Source organism: Phalacrocorax aristotelis, chromosome 1 (assembly GCF_949628215.1).
Source record: "Phalacrocorax aristotelis chromosome 1, bGulAri2.1, whole genome shotgun sequence".
NCBI lineage: Eukaryota > Metazoa > Chordata > Aves > Suliformes > Phalacrocoracidae > Phalacrocorax > Phalacrocorax aristotelis.
The window spans coordinates 158,490,976-158,510,562 of NC_134276.1; the positions used below are offsets into that span (position 1 = coordinate 158,490,976).

Consider the following 19,587-nt stretch of genomic DNA (forward strand, 5'->3'; position numbering starts at 1 on the left):
TAATCTGCAAACTTCCTGCTGTGTTGATCAGACTGGCTTCTGAGACACAGAGTTCAAAGAACACAAGATAGTTTAAGAACAGGAAAAGGCCATATGGCTTCACATGCCTGCCCTTCCAAAAGGTATCTTAATCCTACCTTCCTGCTATTTTTATTATCCTCCCAGACTCCTCCTTCTCAAGGATGAAGTTTAGGTCTCTTTTGTAAGGCGCTTTTTTTTAATACTACTTAATTTCTTTTCCTATCAACTTATTCCATATGTTGTTTCTCTTTTTGTTTCAGAGAGATGATTTTGTTTTCCTTACCAACTCCATATTCCATAAATTGTGTATCAAATATCCTGGTGTTTGAAACAGTTTCTATTGATACATCATGGTAACTTTTTACAAATCTGATTAATCTTGTTTCTTAGGGAGAATAAAATCATCTAGCTCTAAATATCTTCCGTCCCCAAACTTCAGGTTTGTAGTACCCTGTTTAGAGACTTTGCTTTAGGATACTGATGGTCTTCCAAGGAAATTTCACATGCTTACTCTATTTCTTACAAAATTTGAAGGCAGATTTCATAACGATGTGGAAGTTTGCGAATTCCAAATGTCTAGTTAAGATTTATTATTTTCTTCAATAGGCAGCTTTTGGAATAACACTGCATCATGTCAGGAATGAGACCGAATGGGAGGTGCAATGCTGTTGTCTCCTGCTTGTTTTTACATAACACATACATTTATTTTTTTTTAAATAAATCAGTGGCAGTGCTAAGTTTGTTTGTCTGTATTAAATCTGATCCTTCTTAGCGCTGAAGGTAGTAACTGGGAAATGACTGAGTGCTTTCAACTGAGTGCTTTCTGATCTTCAGGTGCTTATGCTGTTCTTACAGTCAGGGATTTTTTAAACACAGAAATCTTTAGCCATTACTCCAGCTCATAGAATGGAGTAACACCCTCCATACTGCTTACGGATGTTCCCAAGCTGATGCAAGTACCTAAACGTGGTTCTCAAGAGCCCTTTTACCTGGCTCATCTGAGCCCCCAGTGCCAGCCAGAGCAGCGGTTTTTGTCCTGTGGATGCAGCTGCTGAGCAGTGCTGCGTGGGCAGCTGTGCTGGTGCACAGCCACTCAGGGAGGGCTTTCACCCATCTGGGTCTTGGGTTGTGCTATCAAAGCTGTGCACAGGGAGAATTAGTGGATGGGAAGACTGTGAAGCTCATAGTGTGCCACTGCTAAGCTATCCTTGCAAATGCAAATTCCTTAAATTGCTCCAATAAAAATGATGTTTCGAGCATTTATGCTGCATGTATTTGTTTACATATATGCTTATCTTTGTTTTGTGTGTGAATGATGTAAAGTCAAGAAATGTAAATACAAATATCTTAAGTCACTCTTCAGGGTCTGACACATTTACAGTCTTTATGGGTTACTGATGACACTATTGAAACACTCCTGCACAGAGGAGGGACTTAACAGAGTACAGCTGAAACAGGTACCTGCGGCTATAGCAGCATGTCTGCGCAGCGTGTGGCCAGAGTTCAGGAGCTTGGTCCTTGCTAGGGTGGATACAGCAGTATGCGATGCTGGAATTGCACTGCTCTTGTGTTCAGAAAGTTTCCCTGTGGGGTTTTCAGACTGATTGACTTGAAAGCCCAAACATGTTTTTCTAGGACTCATGATTCCCAAATTGTTTCAAATTCCTCCTGTACGCAACATTCTTGTGTCTCTTAAAGTAAGTGTGTGCTAACTGTGAATGTTGGTTTTGTTTTGGTTTGTTACTTCAGGGAACCTTTGGAAGCATATATCTATTTTGGCCCCGTGTATTACCAGAAACTAAAGCACATGGTGTTGGATAAAATGCATGCAAGAGCTCGAGGACCCAGAGCAGTGCTCACCAGGTATTGTTACCAGCTAAGCACAACATTCTTGTGTACATTCAGAAGTGTTCCCAGCTGACTGACGGGTACAAAACAAAGTTTGTTTACCTTTTGATACTTGACACAAAATGGTACTACCTGTTAATACGCTGTTACAGACTGAAAGCTCTCACACTAGACTGTGGCAGGACATTGTTCTGAATGTCCAGGTGTGCTCTGTGTGGTCCAAATCTGAGTTTGCCTCTCAGACTTCTGTTAGCAGTTGGTAAAAAAACCATCTGCTGATTCACAGTGTACACTGTGGCCCTTTCCTGACAGATTGCTGATACCATAGGTATTTTAAGAGGATTGTTTTTTCTTTAACATTTGTGCTTTTACAAAATGAGGTATGAGTAGAAGGAAGAAATTTATTTTAATATTTCAGCATCCTTTTGTATTCATAACGTTAATATTGATGCAGTCCATGTCTTCACCTGTCAAGGCAAAGCAAATGCGTTGGCCTTAGCGTAGTGCAAACAAGCACTAGAATAATGTGCATCCCTGGTATACTGCACTTTGCCTTGCAGACTCCTCCATTCAACTGTAAAACTGAATTTAGAGTTGTATGTGCTGATTCGCAGTTACCTTTCAGTACCATGCAGGAGAATAACACTTTCACACTAATAAACTGCAAAAGTTACAGAGATGCCAACAGTAAATCTCCATTTTTCTTTGCCCATTTAAAGATATGTCCTCGGTTCCTTTGGAGTCATGATAATAGCACTAAGCCTGAACTTGGTTTTCTTTCCAACAAAAAGGTGGATTACCTTGTTGATGTCTTCTGGTGTCAAATTTTGAAGTCAAGCAGATGTACTCTGAGGAATAGGTAATATAAGCCCTTGGTAATATAAGGCGGGCTTATATTGTCTGGACCTTTGGGGAATTTGAAGCATTCTCCTTTCACTGATATTACTTACCTTTTCTCCTTAAAGCCAAGCTCTACGGCTGCTTGCAGTCATGTCTAAATTGCTGATATTCCCAGCTCACAAGAAACAGTTTAGTGGCACAGACTTTGCGTTGAGGAGGCTTCTAGTGGATCATTTAGTTCACCTCTCTACATCGCAGTACGAGTATTTGCTAAATCTTGCCAGAAAGTTAATTGCCAGCTAGTTTTGAATATTCTAGCAAAGATCATTCCAAATGTCCTTTGCTAGTCTTTCTGGATTATCGTATATGCCATTTATACCTCACCTGCTGCATGGTGGTAGTCTTCTTTTTGACCAGTCCCTTTTGTACTTTTTTAGATGTAAGCTTAAACTCACGTCTATCCTGCCCTCACTCTTCCCTATAACAAGCATGATTCATATTCTTTAATGCTTAATTTGTTTTTATGCCTCTTATCATGTGCTGATCCACTTCTCTTGCCTTGCCTGACTGCACAAGTTAGCAAGTCTGTCCTCTTAATAGGTGCAGCTTCTACCTGTTGATGTGCTATTAGAGAATGCAGGGGCAGGTCTCTGCTGTACATGAGACAGAAGTATCTTTCTCTGTTACTTTTCATTGCGTATTTCCTATGTCTTTTGGCTTTCCAGCCTCAGGCTCTCTCTAGGACAAACTGAAGTTGTCTCACACTTTCTGTGGAAGTAAATACCAGTGGTTGAACTGGGAGAGAAATAATTAAAAGTTCTTTCTAATTCTTAGCTGAACTTTTCCACCAGCCACATTAAGAAGAGCAAGTGTAGCACAACCATTATTTCCTGCAGCAGCTGCTTGCCTATATGAACATAAGTGATATTCCCAAATAATGGGCTGTCTGCCGCATTTTCTGGTCTTCAGTGTGTTAGTCATGGTATTGGTGCTTCATGTGAAAACGAAAACTCGCTGTCTTAGCTAACAATTCACGCAGTTGGTTTACTGGAGCTCCCAGCTTACCCAGATCCCTTGATCTGTTTTTGTATTGTCTCCCCAACTGTTTAGAGACATTGAATTTAAATGAAACCTAAATTCCAAGTCAAGGTAAAGTTTACATGTAAAGATGAAGGTGGTGTGATTTCCCCCACCCCTTACTTTCTTTGAATTCTTTGTTCCAGTCAGTAGCATCATACTATGTAGTGAGGGCTCTTTATTTGACTTTCAGGAAAGCTAGTGGATGTTCACTTTATGCTGCCTCTTGACTAGTCTTTTAGGAATTTTCTTTTTTTCTCCTCAACTAATTAAACTTTTGTTATTGCCATCGCCTCTGCTGAGAGTCTGCCTTGCCAGCTTTCATACTCACTATTGTTTTATCATCCATTGCACTTCCTGGACAGTAGATTGCCTCTGTTTTTTGCTTTTAAAAGTAATCCTGTAACAGCTTCCAACGTGGAATTCAGCTGTCAGTGTCTTGAAATGCATTTTATTATATACCAAATGTACCTTAACTGACAGAGCAAAGCTATATTTCCATATGGAATAGGGTAGAAGGCTTGATTTTCTTGAACGTCACTGATTCTAGATATTGTTTTGATTAAAACAATACTTTGTGGAATTGCAAAGCAGCACTCTTTGTCAACACAGTCAAAAACCGTCAGGATATTGCCCTCTGAATTGTATTTGTTAAATGAAATGCAATACTTAATTTATTTTGGCATGAGTAGTTGATAAGTCATTTAAAACACAGTTCTATATATGGTGTTGCCTAGATACCCAGTCCTGCTAAATCTTTTTAATAGAGAAACTACTTCTAGTTTTCCTTAAAAGAGATCAATATAAGCTTTCTACATGCATAGTTGTTTTGCTGGACATCATCAGAGTTGCCATCTGCATAGCTTCTGAACTTACCAGATGTGCTGGTTTCTCTTATACTGCAAGGGAGTATTATGGTGACAGTGGTCGGGGCTCCTGTCTCTTCTCTGGGGCTGTGGGAGCACGGTATGCCCTCCTCCTTCAGGCAGTGCTCTTCTGGGTATTACTCCACTTCTTGGAGATGAGTGTTTCAGCCAACGACTCCATTTCCAGTTAGCCTCTGGTTTTGCAATATAGGCACAAGGGAGATCTGCTGAGACCTACAAGGCCTGCTCTTATTCATGGCGGTACACTTATTTCCCCTCACTGGCCATTGAAACAAGGAACAGGGCCGTAAAGCTGAACCCACTGTCCTTCCAGAAAATGCAGAATTAGTGCTAATAAATTCTTAATGTACTTCAGTGTTTTTAAGTTAATTGTTTTATGCTTTTTGCTAAATACTATGAAGACAACTTAGCTTTATTTTTTTATTTAAAGTATCACTGTGTTTTATTTAGTATTTAAGAATCTTAAGGACATCTTTTTTAAAAAATATGAAAAATCTCTTTTTAATGATAATCCCAATCTTATTTTCAAGAGTCTGCTTTGTTTTCACAGTTATATTTAGAATAAAGAATGGAAATAGTTGCCCAGGGCAACAGCTGCAGCGTACATGTGTATAGTGGGAAAGGGGAAGCTACTGTTTTAACATTTTAAACAACCTTTGGTGTGAGGAATTTTCAACCTCATGTGAGCCAGAAGAAGAATCTGATAGACTTAGGAAGCATAAAATAGACTCTCTTCAAAGGCCCGATCTCAATACTGAAATTTTTGGTACTTCAGAAAACTACATTTTAGGGAGGGAGGATTTTGTTTGTTTTGTTTATTTAATGAGGTTGTTTTAACAGTGGGAGTGAAACACTTAAGACCTTAAGACTCAAGTCGGGATTTTTTGTTTTGGGGAGTTTTTTTGTGGGTTTTTTGTTTTAAATGGGATTTCAGCTGCCTTAGAAATCTTTATCCTGTATCTGTTGGAAGACCTGTGGCATATCAACTCTTAGCGGGCTGGAGTTGAGACCCCATCATTTTTCGAGAGGTTTAACCTCCCTTAATTGAATCGAGACTTTATTGGGGCTCACCTTTATAAAGCTGTTTTGTCATTTTGTCCTGTGGAACAGCACCTGGTGAAACTTTTGAAAGGCCTGTGCATGAACTAATATTACAGAAGTCAGTTGTTAAAAGGAACTCAGGCACTTCTAGCACCGCAGCAAATGCCTGTATCTTTGTTGGCCCCAACTACTTTTAAAATCTGCCTCTTGGGACTTCAGAAGAGAAACTGCATTCACCACAGGGTTAGTCCCTTAAAACAGCATCTGAACAGTGATGGTGCCATCATCTGGGGAGGGGGCCCTAGGGAGTTTAATCAGGATGTAAACAACTTCTATTTTTCCCACTGTTGGGAGAATGGACAGAAGGTTATATGACTGAAAAGGATGATTTGAATTACAAGCAGATTAGTTTTAAGATTCCAGTGTGGTCAGAGTACGGGAAACTACTTCCCCCTAAAAACAAATACAACTTGCATCTTTAGAAGATATTTTGGTCTGGTAATTAGGTATATGTTTTTACACTTGTTAGAAAAGATTGTTAGATCTTGAAGGCTTTTATAAATCCTTTTCTCTGAGTTGCAATAAGTTGGCAAAAACTTATTTTTAATATATTTAGTATGCTTAACAAATTCTGTTGTTTGAAATAATAAAAACAAAATATACTCCAGAAGTTACGGGCCAGATCTATCGTTGGATATCCTAGGTGGATTGCACTCCTGCAGGTGTCAGAAACAGCACATTGCTTGGTGAAACTCCAAGTTAATGAAGCCTTTTGTGATTGCCAATAACATTTTTTTAATTCCCTCTCTTTGCTGTCACATTTCAGGGAATGTACTAAGATGGAAATATTTAATAAAATGCATGAAGTATATTAGTGCTTCAGGAATTTAAGGTTGGTTTTGCTTCATAGCTCACTCTAATATTTGCAACCTTGGTACTACAGCATTGTGCTAGTACATGAGAGTAAGACTGATACTGTATGAAATTACAGTATGACAAACAAGAGGTTAAAAATTTTGACTGTGTCCAACAATAAAAAAAAGGCTTAACAGCCATGATGTTAAACAATATATTGTACCTTGCTTTTTTTACCTCAAAATCTTTAGCATATACTTACATTGATTTGTTAGAAATTTCCTCTAGCACCATGAGGACAGGGAGTCTTTCCAGACAAAAAAAAATGAGAGTTTGATTTGTGTTGAGGAACTAGAAAATCAGGAACCCATACAATATGAAAATTAGTCTCTTAACCATCAGACATGAAAAAAATAAGCTAGATAAATGTCACTAAAAAAAAAAGAAAGTAGGATTTCAATAATGAGTTAGTAATATGCGTACTGCTTGTTTGCTGCTTTGTTTTGGTATTCTCTCCCAGATGGAAAATGGTTTTAAGAATTTAGCCTTAGCTGTAGTTCAGCTGAAACATTAGCTTGATGATTCATTCATTAGCTGCTGAATATTGTTTCATTTAGTTAGCTACAAACTATAATGAATTTCTCATCAAAAAAGAGTACCAAATCTGTGTTCAGATTGTCCTGGATACTGTTCGGGGTCTTCTTGTTGTCACTTATTCAGCTGCATCCTGTGACAAAGAGATGTGGCCTGGTGCTTCAGTTGCCACTCACAGAACTAGATCATATTGCTAGTGCAGGAGCAAAGATGAATTGCTTCCACTCGAATGACACATTTGCGAGATCAGCAACTCTGGTTTATAGAATGCTGTTGTCCATTGATCCTGTACTGTTCCTACAGCTTGAAGACAGGTATTCCTAGAGCTGTAGAATGTATGTTCTGGAATACTTACTACATTTTTTCAAACATCTCTTTCAAAGGCAACCCACTGAAGGTCGATCCCGTGATGGTGGTTTACGTCTTGGAGAGATGGAACGGGATTGTTTGATAGGTTATGGAGCCAGCATGCTTTTATTGGAGAGACTGATGATTTCAAGTGATGCCTTTGAAGTGGATGTGTGTGGACAGTGTGGCTTGCTGGGGTACTCCGGCTGGTGAGTTGCTAACTGTAATGCTTTTTGTAAATCATGGTGTCCCCTCCTCACTTTGTGCATGTGACATGTTTCATATTTTCAGAAAACCTCTTGAACTCAGGTACATAAAGCAAAGTGGTACAGAGTAAACATGCCTCTATGTAACAGAACCTTGCCCTTGGTTATAGTGCTGCTCAGTGTTAAAGTGCTCACAGACACCAATCTGCAGTTCTAGGCACCTTAATCAAAACCAGTGTCAACGTTCATTTGGTTACAGGGGATGATTCTTTGTAATGGTCTGACCGAAGTTAGGACTAAAGTGTGCGTGTAGCCAACGGGCCAGGGTCTCTCCTGTTGTGGGAGCACAACAGTGTCTTCCACAGCCAGCTGTGCTTGTGGGAAGGGTTACCTGTGCTCTGTCAGCTGCCTTCCTTCCCACCCTTGCAGGGGATTAGCAAAGTCCTGTACATCATCCATTTTTTTGATAAGTGGAAAATAGCTGTGTCAATATACTTGAGTATTCTGACATCAGAAACGAGATTACTAGCTAGGCTAGTCACAGATCTTCCTGGTACAATCACACGTTGAACCCCACAAGGCTGAAGAGAGAGAGAGAGGGCACAGAAGAATGTGAGAAGAAAGCAACATCTCCTGCTGAGAGACAAGCTGCTGTCTGTTTGGAAATTTGGCTGGCTTCTGCTCAACTGCCTTGTCCCTAAGAAACTTATCTCTAGACTAGTAATGGTCTTGTTGTCTTCCTCTGGCTCATAAACTAGTACTGAGTTTATCCCCTGCAAACAAACTGGTTTTCCATGTAGGGGAAGCATAAAACTGGATGTCAAAACTATGTGGAGCTCACCACGTGCAACACTATGGGCTTTGCTCTAACCATCTTTTCTCTACAGTGATTTTGAGATGCTAGATCTAAAGTTGCCCTGTAGCATGCTGGAAATACACCACTATTATTAGAATATCGGGAAGCTTCTTTTAATGTTCTTTAGACGTGAGGACATGTTTTGCTTTAGCTTGGTTTTATTTCAGCCAGGCAGAAAAACAGACTTGTGAGACCAGTAGGAATTGATGAGATACAATATTCCTGCAAGCTTTGTAAGAACAGGTGACCTGGAATCCCATGACTAAGGGAAAAAAATTAACGGTGCAAGTTCAAGTTACAAGTTACTCTAATATTTATGTTGGGGGAATATGGGGTGTTGGGAGAAGAAGGAGGAGAAAGATTCATTTCTAAATACCTCAAAAGAACTTTATTCACTTCAATGCTTCAAGAGTGATTTTTCTATGATATAATGAAGTAGCAAATTAAGGTCCTCAGTTCTGTAGATGTGTAAAAGCGCAGCTACCGTTTCTGCCGTTGGTCAGACCTTTCTTCTGAAGTGTGTGTTTTCTGGCCAGAAACTCAGCATCACGTTTGTCTGCTAACAGCAGCAGCAGTTCTGCTCTTTGTGGAGAGCAGAAGTTCAGACAGAGGTAGGTAAAGACATGTGAAATCCAGAGGAGAGACAAGGCCTGCTGTGTGCATCCTGTTGTGGTTGGTCATTTTTAGTTGGGCGTTGTCCTGTTGGCTTTTGTGCGGTGAGTATTTTTTGAGAGTCCTGTTTTTCTTGAGTTCATGTGCAGTGTATGTAACAAGTGAGGCCTTTTTCTCATCCAAGTCTCTTAAAACTACTGCAATGCAAATAACATTAGAAGGAAGTTGTCCGAAAGGAAAGGCATGCCATAAGTCAAACAACCAACCACTAACTGTGTAAAGCACTGCCTTAAAAAAACCTCACATGTAGATGTGGCTTAATTTTTTTGTTTTTTATAAGACCTTGGCTTTCAGAGCAGTCCTTGAAGTTTTTCAGAGACCACAGGAAGTGAGGATGCCTTGAAGAAAATTAGGAATTTGAACTTCAGAAATAGTATTACATTTTATTTTTAAGGTGTTGTATTTTTGCTATTTTGAAGTTTGTAACGAAGTTTAGTAACTCAAATAACTGTGAAAGAAACTGCTTTCTCAGACAGAGCCAGACATTCTTGCAATCTGATTCTGTGAAAAGCTGTCTGATGTACGAGAGTAATGTAAGAGGTAGATTCTGCTAAATGATATACTGTGTCTACTAGTAGCTGAAGCAAGTGGCCCTATAATGAGCATCACAGCAGAGACCAGGTCATTAAGAGAAACTTCCAAATGGGCCTTTTCAGGCTGGTTCTGGCATTAATAAGACATTGCTACAAGAAACCTTTTAGAAGCGCATTATTTGGTGGCTGGCATTAAGGGCACTGGTCTTAAGGAAGATGAGCCCTTCCTCCCAGACAAGGACTAGCCACTGGGAATGTTTTTCTGAAAGACAGTAAGAGCAGATCAGGGTTGGGGCCTGAACTGGTACTTTCGCAGGGGAAGGGGGCTGTTTTGGCAGTGACCAAATTTGTCCCCATAAAAAATACGGTAGAAACTTACTGTGACATACCAATTTTATGCAAATTTTCCAACTCTGCTGTGGTACAGGTGCTCAGGGGCAAGATTCCACTGAATACAATGAGCAGAATTTGGGGGTGGGGGTGGGGGTTATGATAATATTCCAATCCCTAGAGTCTGAGGATTTTTTTGTTTCTGGTCCAGATTCAGCCTTGGCACAGTTGCTTTTTCCTGTCCAGTTTAGTATCAGTTCTAATACCAAATGGTCTTTCAAGTACTTCAGTTTCTGTGATCTCTGTTTGACAGGGCTTTCTGCTTTGTGCTTGCTGCATCTTAACCTTTCTGGGTGATCACCATCCAAGTACAAAGCAGGCCCAGAATGGTGTAGCTTTGAGCCTGGGTCTAGTGAGTAGTCGTTGCTCCTCAGTCCCTAGTAGCTGTAATCAGATGCCAGACATCTACTCGTAGCAGAAAAGTTGTGCCTCGTCAGGCTTCCAGGGCTTGCAAGGCTGCTTCTGTTGAGAGCAATTGCTTGCTATGTTATTGTCGGAAAATGGCTTCTGTTTAGGTCGCTTCCTCCCACCACAAAAATGTACCTATCCCTATAAATTTGAACTAGGGGAGTAGTTATAAACCTGCAATTGAGGTCTGTTCTGTTTTAAAGGCACGCTAGCTGTAACATTTCCCCTATGTAACAGTGTCTGTTCGAGAAGCCTGATCTAGGGAAACACCTAGTTCAGTCTATCACCTTCTTACTGCCTGTAGTCAGACTTAGACAAAGCCAGAGCAATTACTGGGAATAAGTGAAGCTTCATTCCTCGTGAACTGCAGAAATATAATTAAGGCTTCTGTACCATTGGTTGAAAGTTTTCTTGGTTAAAAAAAAAAAAAAAGAAACGAACACCCACCCTCCCTCTCCCCCCTCCGCCCCCCCCCCCCCCCCCCCCCCCCAAAAAAAAAAAAAAGGGGGGGGGAAGAAACAAGTATGGAGCATGTGGAGGTCAAGGCAACCACAGTTTTCTTGGAAAACAACCAGCTCTTTGACATGATCTTTAAGAATGTCTGTAAAAGAGAAGTAGTAGAGTCTGAAAAACTAACTGGAAGACTAATGCCAACTCTCATAACCAAGAACCTTATTAACACAACTTTATTGGACCTGTCCCCATTGATTTCCACGTGCACTTGGTCAACTTCACTGGTAACAAGAACAAATGACTAAGCGTTGGCTTTATTGTAGATGTTGACTCTCAGCCTCATTCTGTACCCAGAAGCACGTGGGAATTTTGCTAATTCTTCCTTAACTGGATCTTCAGACTGTTAGGACTTTATGCCAGAAATATAAATTTGAAATGCAGAAGCAAAATAAGAGCTTTGTTAGACCAATAGGAGGTGCTGAGTTACTCTGTATTCCCAAAGGCTTGGCTTTCTCAACTCTCCAAAACCAGAAGATGGAATCACAGAATGGTAGGGGTTGGAAGGGACCTCTGGAGATCATCTTGTCCAACCCCCCTGCTTGAGCAGGCACACCCAGGGCAGGGGTCACAGGAATGCATCCAGATGGGTTTTGAATGTCTCCAGGGCAGGAGACTCCACATCCTCCCTGGGCAGCCTCTTCCACTGATCTGTCAGTGAATATACAGGAGAATGAGGAAATAGGGAGGTTGGAAACTGATATTTATGAGAAAGATTTTTATTTTCCTTGTGTGTACAGTGTGTGAAATTAAATAATTTAAACAGTTGCTACCACCACTGAATTTGAGTCCTGGTACTGGAAAGCTGGCTGAGTGACCAGCCTATATATTCCTTATATGGTCAAGGTCTAGATGACAAAAAATCCCTTTCCCCCAGAATTTTAAGATCATTATTTGATTGAAGAGCACAAAGAATATGTGTTAAAGCAGTTTTACTGGTTTCCCATCTTGACTAAAGCTTTGGCTGTTCACACAGAGAGATGGAAGATGAGAGATGCCTCTTTTCTGGAATATGAACTGATTTGAGACATAGGGTGAAATTGCACATAAGAAAAAAAAAAAAAGTATGAACCTTCCTTCTCCCTGCTTCTTTTTTGTGACATATATATGAGACACAAACTAGACCATTAACCATGCTTTCAGAACTACCTAGCTTTGTTCACCTCCTTTCTCTCATTACTCAATGCTGAATTTGTGTTGGCAGTTACGTGAGTAGTGAAGAAGTAGAAGTCAGTCCTGTTAGCTACTGAGCATTTTGATCCTCCTTCAAAAAAAGGGCAGGTTTAACATTAAGCTCCTGTTGAGTTCAGTCAGGTTATATAAGGGCTTAAAGTTATGACTTACTGAAGCGCTAAAATGTATCTCAAGCACTTGGCTCTTTCTAGGACTGAGCCCAATGTTTAAATGCAGGTGGACAAAGAAACCAGTGGATAGTGGCAACTGTGTTTTTCTGCAGAGTTTCATTTAGGCACCAACTGACTTTCTTTTTGTTTGTTTCCCTAGGTGCCACTACTGCAAATCATCATGCCACGTGTCTTCTCTGCGCATACCTTATGCCTGTAAACTCTTATTCCAAGAACTGCAGTCAATGAACATCATACCTAGGCTAAAACTAGCTAAGTACAATGAATGAACAAGATGAAAAAGATGGAAAAAAGTACTTTACGGAAATTGAAATCCGGCATATGTAACTGGAGGATTTTTTTGGTGAACAGGAATAACTCTACAACCTGAGTGGGTAGAAGGGAGGTACAAGACAGTGTAAGAAATCTTTCTCGCATATCCTACCTGTTTTTAAGTTGACAGGGGAGACTGTCAGTAGAATACACTAGGAGCAGTTCCGAAAGCCTTGGTTAGTCTGAGTGAACAGGACATGTCAGGATTGTGGAATAAGGCCATGATCCAGCAAAGCACTTGCATCGCTTCAAACAACCCTGTGCTTGGTTTTGAAAAGTGCTTTGCCGGACTAGGGCTTGAGCTGAGCCTAATGCACATCTTATTCACAGAGGGTAAAAATGTTTTCCAGACCAGTGGAATATGAAAACTAATAAATGTTTTAAATAATACTGCCAGAATATGTGTTGATGGTTGTGTAAGGACAGTAAAGCTTTCTTATAATGTCTAAACCACTTTCCTATTCCTGAAGCATTTTGTTAAAGCGTTAAAATTTTGCTAAGTAGCGTCAGGCTTAGAGAAATGAAACTACTTTCTCGAAAACTTGAAATCAGACGTTTTGAGTGGGATTTCAATATGCAGGTGCATTTGTGTGTGTGTGTTAAGGTTGGACTAGATGATCCCTGAGGACCCTTCCAACCTGTGATTCTGTGTGTGCAAGCAATGGTGTGATTATATAGTCAGTCTGCTTTCAGCTAAACATACGCAGTTTCTATAAAGTTCAAGGGAGGTGACTGCATATGCAGCAAGTGCATGATACAGCTTACAGACAACCGTTCAATTCCTACTGAGTATAGTAGATTTAATAATGCACTGGCCCAAAGCCCTGAAAAGGTAGGCTGCAAACACCAGGTGCTTATGCATATTGTCCTGGGGCTTTAGAACTTTTTTGAAATGTGGGCATAGCTAAAACATTTTTAAGAACGAAACAAAACAAAAAAGGACTATAAAGAACAACATATCCTCCACTGATAATGAAGCAGGTTTGAATGACCTGAAAGGATTTAGAAAGGGAACAGCTGAATTTTTTCATGATATCTAAGGCCTAGAACTAAAGCAGTCGATGAACTAAGAGTCACTTGAGTCACTTAGTACCCTAAACTGACTTGAGCCCTTACTCAGCAAAGCACGTGGTGAAATTTTAAAGCAATGGAGTAGTCCCACGGAAGTCGAGATGAAGTATGTGCATGTTCAGGTGCTTCAGAGAAGGGCAGCACTCTAGATCAGTGAGGATACAGAACACTGCCTATGATCTGGAAGTCCTGAGATGCTCTTTGGCTCCTCCTATGGCTGAATTGTGCATGCCGATCCTGACACTGTTCTTGCAGTCAGTGTTGCTGCTGTTCTCTTAGCTGCTTAAGAAGCACAGATGAGTACCAGCCTGAGTAGGCTTGCTTTTTAAGCTTCCGCCAAAATGCTTAAACTAGTAGTTTTGTGTCTGAGCTTACAAGTCAAGTCTAAAGGATAGATATTACTTTTTTTTTTTTTTGCAATTGGACTACTGACAATACAGATGTCAACACAGCACATTTGGATTGGAAAAGCTCTTGAAGCACCTCTACTGGGACCTGAATAGGTCGGGGTTAGTTACAAGGAGTTACAAGAGAGTGACATAGTGCTTCAAACCGGAGGGAGAGGTTAACCAAAAGCCCCAACCAAATTAACAACCTTTGATTTGCTCCCCGAGATTGCCAAACTGAGGCTCGGGTGCGCCAGCAGAGGGAGTGAGCCTCAAAGCTACAGCCTACTGGTGGGGGGAAGTTTTGACCTGGATCCAGGAAACTACGCTGAGGATAAGGTGTTTTTGCTAGCTAGCCCTCTCTTAAGTGGTCTCCTAGGTTAGATGTCCTGTACTTCAGTAATGACTAAGGAATGCATGCATTTACCCCTGCAGAAATTTAAGCAGACACACAGCAGAGATGAAGAGGAGGAGCAGAGGAGTGTGCTCATGAGTTACCCTATATAGAGAACAGGTCTCTGTGCAACCGTGAGGGTTAACCTTGCAGCTAGTTTACCTCAAGCTGATGAAACCATGGGGATGAAAGGTTTTGTGAGGGTCAAGGAAATCCTCTGCGGTAGCTGAAGTTGAAAGAGAGGGGCTGCCTTAGCAACGATGGATCCAGTAGAACATTGGAACTAGTGAGGGTCACCCACTATCAAGTCTTCTGGTGATACCTACATCACTTCCATTTACACGTCATTGCTGTCTAGCCTAAGCCTGTGCATACACTGGAGGCTTATTTGAGTTTAAACTTTGATTTTTACTTTTTGCCTCTATTTAAGAGGCTACCTGTGTTCCATCATAATAGATACCCATAAGTAATCTCTTGGCAATAGAATAAGCGTTACAAAACCAGCAGCAGAAACGGAACAAACAGCTATGGATTCCTGGAATACATGTGGTCAAAGCGGCAATTCAAGGAAGGAATCCTACTGCAGCCAGGAAAAATTATGACGCATAGACTGAGGAGGTAAAATACATTCTCTGAGTCCTGGAGCTGTCACACTGCTTCCCTCTGGTGACCCTCATCTCTGTGGCCCTTTGAATTATCTTCCTAGCCAACCTCCCCTCCCCCCCTTATTACACCGTGAATGCCTTCACAAAGAGGTCTCATGTCAGCTAAGGGCTGTACTGCTGTAACTAGGCTTGCCCAAATCAGCCCTGCCATGACTCTTTGTCTGGTTGCTGGAAGAGATGCAATATTCTGAACAACGCTTGGCAAAATCTTAAGGCTTTAGCACAAGGAGCTGTGGCTAGAAAACTGCCATAAAATTTTCATTCCACTGCAACTTCTTTATCTCTTGTATTTAGTGTCCAGGAGAGGCTTTCTAGAAAGGTCATTCAGCATGACGGTCACTACCGTTAGTCCCAGCTGAAATGCAGAATGCAGTGCACTTTCTGAGATGTGTGCTGCTGCTGGAATAGGTATCTGACTCCACGTAGTATGTTTAAGCTGCCATTTCCTTTGCAGATAAAGGATTAAATGCTATTAAAAGAGAGAAGTATTTACAGACCTAAAATTCAGTAATCAAGTCTATTATTTCACAGCAAAACAAAGACATTAAATAAAAGCTACCCCTTCAAACACCATATGTGTGCACCTCTACTGTTCTGTTGTGAGAAACAGAATCAAGGCAGGGATGGGCTGCAGAATGCTATGGGGCAGAGCAAAGCACTGGTCTTTTAGCCAATTCTGGAACTGTGGGCAAGGTAGGTCCCTTTTTTAGAATTCAGAAAAACAGCCTTGCTTCAAGTTATTTACATAACCCTTACAACTTCCCCCCCCACTTTTTTTTAAGGTAAATGTTTCCAAACATAGAAACTAAAAAAAAAAACCCAAACTACACAGAAAAATGAAACCAGACTGGCCAATTCTGGCATTCAAAGAGGATATAATATGAAATATAGGCCTACTGAGATTTAATAATTTTAAGATGTAGGAAGTGAAGGGCTCCCACTAAGCAAAACCTGGTTTGTTTGTAACGTCCATATCTCGTTAAGAGTTTTGCTCACAAAGAACCTTCAATGTGCAGCAAAGAGAGCTTTTAATTCTTTGGACTCCCTACTTGTTGCTTAAACAGGGAGGAAAACCAATTAAAAACATACATAGACCCATGATGATGAGAAACGACTGCATGTCATTTCTCAGGTTTTCTGATGATAAGTAGATCCGTGGTTTATAGCAAAATGGGAGCACATCATAATTAACAGCCTAAAAATACTGAAGAGTATTTCATCTGTTAGTGATAACGCATGGCAAACCAATGAATAGTGCTGTGCATCTGAAAATAGGTTTGTAAGCCCTGCTCAGAACGCACCTGTAAAGCCTGATCTAAGTGTAACTGGTGTCAGGCAGCTGCAAAACCAAACTAAAGGGGCTGAGAATGTGTCTCTGCTTTCTCTGTCTCGAGGCTCCTGAGGGCTCGGATGGCCCTAGCTCAAGGGAGCACAAGCCCTGAAACGACCTGCCTGGCTCCCAGCCCTCCTACAGTGACCCACAGGAGGAGCGCAGGGAGCACAAGCCCTCAGCTGTGTCCCAGCACAAGCATCTCTGGGCCGTGGCATGGAGCTGGATCAGCACTGCCGAGAGGCCCCTCCGGCCGGCCTCTACCCCGGCTGGAGCTGAGGATTGTTTTACAGCCCATTGCTGATTCAGCGGGGCCGTGGGGCACTTGATGAATTCCCGCCTCCGAAGAGGACGTGACTTGCCCAGGGCCACAGAAAGACCGTGCCAGAACTGGGATCAGGACTCCGCAGTCCCCAGGTGCCAGACACGTGCTTGCCTTAAAACTGAGCACTTCATCAAACCGTAAAATCCAGCCAGATGGTGACTCTTTGCTATTATCTGGACCAGTGGTGGGAGGCTTAACGTGCACAAGGCACGGGGAAGATCTGGATTCCAGTTTCTGTGTCTAAGGCTCAGAAGCCCAGAAAACGGATCCATGTTTTAGACCTAAATGCTGCCAGAAACTTGAACACGTTTGAACCCAAGTTGACTTCAGTCCATCCTTCTCATGAAATGTTCCCATCTCAGCCTGAACCCACTAGTTTCAGTGGGAAAGTTCATTCTTTGGGAAGGTGTAGAGAGGCACAGGAGTAAGAACTGGCTACTTCATCAACCTTACTCTGCCCTGTGTACATGGCCCCATCAGATTCTCTTCTTCCAGGTAGCAAAGGCTACATGAATCAGCCAGTGAATCAGTTTTGCCTCTTGGCAAACATTTAAGAACTTAGTGTATGGACCCAGGAGGCAAAGACACCCTCTCTGCCTTCCTTATGTATGAACATACGTCCCAGAACACCAGAACTCTCAGTTAAACTCTCCAAACCTGGGTCAGAGCTAATACAGAGATTTTTGCAGTTAGAATTTTTAAAAAGTGGTTTGTATGGCTTCATTCCTGTCTCAAAGTCAGCAGCAGAGATTGCTGTTGGCTCCCTTGCGAATGGACTTGGGCCTGTGTTCCATCTTCTGAAAAATCCTCCTAAGCTTGTGACCAGTCCATTGCTCTTTGTATCTTGCTGCTGGGGGAAAAGAAAAACAGCTATGTATTTCTCCTAATTACTGTTCCTCCTTTATTTGTGTATTTCCTGAGGCAGGTACCTCTGAGGTGGTTCCCATGACCACGTATTTCTTCCAATAGCTTCATTGTGCATGTGTTTGTCCCCTCCTCCCAGTCAGTATATAGACAGCATGTTAGTTCCAAACCAAAAGCAATTCCTTGCTGCTAACTGCAGCGGAGCCTTTGTCCTTCATTAGCATGAGTTTTGGGGAGCTACTTGACCTCTGCATATGCTTTACCATTCCAGACAGTGCGTGGTAGTTATTGTCCACTCAGACTTAGTGAACAACAACACAGTGTAAACAGAAAAATAAATCAAAGTCTAAGCAAAGAAATCAGTGTGCTAAGCAGTAAAGTTCTAATTTCTTGCTAAAAATATATTCTAATGATGGAAGTGGTTTTCCCTTGAACTCCTGGTGAGTTGGAAACTTAACTCTGCATTCAGGCCTCACCCTGCCAGTCAGAGGCAGGCACTGATGGTAATTCTTTGTGCTCCAGGTGGATCAAAAGAAGCTCGTTATCGGTTGGTCGTCTAAAAGGATATGACAGCTTCACATCCAGTTTTTCAGCAGCCTAGATGCAGTCTGGAATGGATCTTTTCTGTGTCTGTTGTCTGTAATAGCTTTTAGGGCTGGCTCTTCTTCCAACACACAGTACAAATCCTCTGGTAACTAGTACCAGCCACACACAACAAAAGCCAGCTAAATCTGGTGTAAGCTCAGAAATCAATGTCTGCTTGCCCTTTTATCGTACTCAAGTCAGCGTGAGTGTTCTGGGCAGCAGCCCTGAGGGCAGGGGTTCTTCTGGACTCTGATGGACACTGATACAACCCAGAAGAGTGAATTCCCTTCCTCCCTGCAGACTGAAGCAGACCAGCACGAAAAAGTTGTTTTCACTGGTCCCTTTTGGCAATGTTTGCACTTCTCCATAAACCCGAGAACTGGAGCTGAGCAAAGTTTCTTTCACAAGCATTAATAAGAGAAGATCATTTAAGACTGACCTACGCTCATTTTTAACAAAATTTGGCTTCAGACTTGTCTGAAGTTACAGTCACAGCAAGCCAGCTGCAATTCATATTACCTTTCCTTCAAACTATAGAGAAGGTACCCCCTGCCCGGTGCAAGTGCAATCCACTGTTTGCATGCCACAGCTCTTCTGCTTGTTTTCTCCCAGATACCTGCATATGTGCCTGCCCTAGCCACTTTCTTTCGGTGCTTGTGTCAATGAAAGCTTTTTGAAGGACTCGGTGCATGTGTTTACCTAGGCAGCCTTTTGATGTTGTTCTTCCAGTTCCTGCATCTGTCAGCATCGCACTCCCCAAGCACATACACAGAGCTGATTCCAGGAGTCAGCTGTCAGCTTACTCCATATCCTGTCCTTGACCTATACATATAGCTTCCTCAGGGGTGTTAATACATGTAAAATAAAGTTAACATTTCCTCTTCTGATAATAAAGATGAGTAAGTGGGAAAAAGAAGCCAATACAGAAACAAGATCCTTCTCTGTTTCTTCCATGGGCTTTGCCCAGTAGATGAAGATAGCAGAAACAGAGGAAAAGAGCTGGGAAGGAGGGCAGTTCATTCCGAGAGGAGGAGGCTGCTGGCTCAGGCAAGACAGAAAATATGGAATCACTCACAGACTGCAGCCACTGCTAAAATAATGAAGTGTCACTGTGTGTTTGGCTGCAGCCAGGCATCTTATGGTCTGCACAGAGATACGTCGGGTCCAAAAGGATCCCCTGAGCCACTGAACTCAGATACCTGGTA

General features: G+C 41.6%; 1 protein-coding gene across 1 annotated transcript in view; it reads left to right on the forward strand.

Moving 5' to 3' along the window:
* The window catches only part of POLR3B (RNA polymerase III subunit B), an 81,080-nt gene extending 67,928 nt beyond the window's left edge, over positions 1-13,152 (forward strand). Inside the window, exons 26-28 of the mRNA XM_075075487.1 lie at positions 1,771-1,884; positions 7,547-7,720; positions 12,590-13,152. Of these exons, the coding sequence (XP_074931588.1) occupies positions 1,771-1,884; positions 7,547-7,720; positions 12,590-12,719 (418 nt within the window). The 3' untranslated portion in view covers positions 12,720-13,152. The remainder of the gene's footprint in view (positions 1-1,770; positions 1,885-7,546; positions 7,721-12,589) is intronic.
* The last annotated feature ends 6,435 nt before the right edge of the window (positions 13,153-19,587 follow it).